The sequence below is a fragment of the Pyricularia pennisetigena genome, chromosome 5 (genome assembly GCF_004337985.1).
Source record: "Pyricularia pennisetigena strain Br36 chromosome 5, whole genome shotgun sequence".
Classification (NCBI taxonomy): Eukaryota; Fungi; Ascomycota; class Sordariomycetes; order Magnaporthales; family Pyriculariaceae; genus Pyricularia; species Pyricularia pennisetigena.
Genome location: NC_043743.1, coordinates 2,384,795 through 2,387,716, shown reverse-complemented (window position 1 = coordinate 2,387,716; position 2,922 = coordinate 2,384,795). Strand labels below are relative to the sequence as shown.

The following is a 2,922-nucleotide window of genomic DNA, read 5'->3' as shown; positions in this document are numbered from 1 at the left end:
GAATAGCAACCCGCGGGGCCTTGAGCCACTGACGGCCATCGACAGACGATAACGAGATCAGCTTCTCTGCGCTCGAAACAATCTCGCCATCTAGACCGACTCTTGTCTGCTCGCCTCAGTATTTGTAATCATCTTTTGTGGCTTCCCAGCAGTCACTCCTCGGCCCGATCTCTCAGGCTCAGTCAAAAAAAGTATGAACACCGACCAGCCAGAGGCGCCCTCCGCAGCATCCCCGCCAACCTCACCTCCTGCCAAGCGAGTCAAAGTCGATACAGTGCCCATCATGGCCGATCAGAACACCGCAACTACCCAACCGGCCACCACCACCATCGAGCAGGCACCCCCGCTTTTGATCAAGAAACTTTCCGACAAGGCGCGCCTCCCCACCCGCGGCAGCGCCTTCGCGGCGGGCTACGACCTCTACGCTGCCAAGGAGACCATCATCCCGGCCCGGGGCAAGGCGCTCGTGGATACTGACATCAGCATGGCCGTTCCCGCTGGCACTTGTGAGTGATAGACTTTTTGGTTTGGCTTTGTGGCCGCAGACGGATTCCCTCTATACGATTCGGCCAGCTCATGCAAAAAAAAAAAAAAAAAAAAAAAAAAAAAAAAAAAAAAATCATCACTGGTTACAGACGGTCGCATCGCACCACGCTCCGGACTCGCGGCCAAGCACTTTATCGACACCGGCGCCGGCGTCATCGATGCCGACTACCGCGGCCAGGTCAAGGTTCTTTTGTTCAACCATGCCGACGCCGACTTCAAGGTTGAGGAGGGTGACCGCGTCGCCCAGCTCGTCATAGAGCGCATCTACACGCCCGAGGTGGTAGAGGTGCAAGAGCTTGAGGAGAGCGTGCGTGGTGCCGGTGGCTTCGGAAGCACGGGCCGTAGCTGAGGATTCTCAAGACTTTGTAATGCGACCATGAAAGTATTGGAATCGATGATAGGAGAATTTGGATTGCACCTGGGCATCCAGGCGTTTGCGGTATCATGCATATTGGTCTTCATATAGGCACAAAAAAGCGACCATCAAAGGAAAAAAACCCCGACATCACACGCTATCTAGAATTAAAACGGATGCGCCAGTGTAGTCTACTAGTCTAACCCAAGCAAAAGAGCCTTAACCTACGAAGAGCGAAAAAAAAAGAGGGAAAGAGAGAAAGAGAGAAAAAGATGAATTAGAAGGATGCCCTCCTACATCGGTACCGCCCGGAGCTCCACCTTGGGGAACCGCAACGAGTCCAGATTTCGGACCAGCCTCAGCTCGGCAGCTTTAGACTTGTGCAAGTGCATCTTCCTCTTGTACTCGGCTGCCTCGGCATCTGTTGCTGGTTCGGAGCCCAATGCAGCCTTAACTTTGGCCATGTCGACTTCCATACTCGCCGACGTCTTGGTCAGGATCTCATGCATCGTAGCGAGCACCTTCTCAGCTGCCTTAGCCAACGGCAACTCCGACACCTCTACCGCGTCGTCGCTGACCCACGACTTTTGCGTCTTGAGCTTTTCGTGATCGGGGCTGCCAAAGACGGCCTGGCGCATGCGTGCCACCATCAGCGCCGCGAACATATCACCCGTCCCGCTGAAGTAGCAGTCGATGGCCGGGAAGACGATTTTGAAGAGCCGCGGCTTCCCTGACGACGTCCTGGTCGATCCCACCACCCACATGGTCTTGGTAGGGTGGTCTGGGTGCGGCAGCGTGACCGAGGTGATGACGATATGGGGGACGCCGAACCGGGTGTGGAGGACCTCGACTGCCTTGGTGAGGGACGGCAGGTCGACGATGTTGACCTCGGAAAGGACCCTTTTCAGGAGATTAGTTGGTGTGCACGACCAAGTAAAGGAAAGGATCAGCAGGTTTCAGGGGAAATGGGGCAGCTTCTTACTCGGCCTCAAACTGATTCGGGAGAATAAGATCGGCGTACTCGACAAGGCCCTTGTATGCCGGCACGACATCCTGCGCCACATAGAGATTCCCATTGTCACCCATGACGGGATCCAAGACCCAAAAGAAGTCTTTGCTCCCCTTGGCATTAAGTTCCCGGGCGATCTTCCCCACAGCCTCTACGGCTTCTGCACCGGGTATGTAACCCGAGAGCATCATGTCAAAATCGCCGAGGTGCGACTGCTTCAGCCCCTCCCAAAGGTCCAATATCTCACTCGCAGAGACTCTTGTACCCTTGAATTGCCTGTAGCCCGTGTGATTGCCTGCCGTTGGGTCAGTCCACTTGTTTCTGAAAGTAATGGCAAGGGGCTGGGTTGGGTTCGTTCTGGAAGATGAAAAGAGAAGAACAGTAAGGAGACAGGTGGGAGAGCAAGTAACGGACTGAACTGCACCGTATTCAAAGCCGCAACCTCACAGCCCAGCGACTGCATGGTAAATACGGCGATTTTGTTGCCCACATTCCTGTGATGCCAGGAAATCGGTCAAAATCAGCAAAAAGGGGCTCTTGATCTTGTCCCGAGGCTGACTGTAACATGGGACGAAGCGAATTCTCACCCAGAGACAACCTGCACAGTTGCTCGTTAGCAAACAAACTTTCTTGCCCAAAGCCCTGTGCCTTTATGTTTGACCAGGTAGTAAGGTGACTTGTATCTGCCGTTGATCTTACATGGCTAGCCACCGACAAGACCCGGGTTTCTGGTACGGATAACTCCGAGTACATGATGGGCAATACGATGAATTCGCGCCGACAAGAAGCCGAACCAATCCGAATCAACGTTTGGCACAAGAAAAAAAAATAAGCCCAACCCCAATAAGTTTGGAGAATCGAGAAAAGCGATTGCTATTAGTCACCGGGATGTAAAGAAACCTGGAAGCAACAGGGCAAATATATCAAAGATAAAGAACTCTTCAAGTGTGTTCAAAACTAGTCGCTCTGCTCATTGGTCTTTTTGAGTTTACTAGAACCTAGGAAAGATGGG

General features: G+C 53.1%; 2 protein-coding genes across 2 annotated transcripts in view; one reads left to right on the top strand and one right to left on the bottom strand.

The window, feature by feature from the left end:
- Window positions 1-193: 193 nt before the first annotated feature.
- Window positions 194-895, top strand: PpBr36_08650 (uncharacterized protein; the record flags this gene model as incomplete). The annotated part of the gene is made up of 2 exons (XM_029895778.1): window positions 194-506; window positions 636-895. 2 exons carry the CDS (start codon window positions 194-196, stop codon window positions 893-895), a joined length of 573 nt encoding a protein of 190 aa, XP_029747051.1.
- Window positions 896-1,194: 299 nt separating this feature from the next.
- Window positions 1,195-2,922, bottom strand: part of PpBr36_08649 (uncharacterized protein) — a gene marked incomplete at its 3' end in the record, with an annotated part of 3,495 nt that continues 1,767 nt past the window's right edge. Inside the window, exons 4-6 of the mRNA XM_029895777.1 lie at window positions 2,325-2,413; window positions 1,884-2,205; window positions 1,195-1,801 (exon numbers count right to left, since the gene is read on the bottom strand). Coding sequence (XP_029747627.1) covers window positions 1,195-1,801; window positions 1,884-2,205; window positions 2,325-2,373 — 978 coding nt within the window. The 5' untranslated portion in view covers window positions 2,374-2,413. The remainder of the gene's footprint in view (window positions 1,802-1,883; window positions 2,206-2,324; window positions 2,414-2,922) is intronic.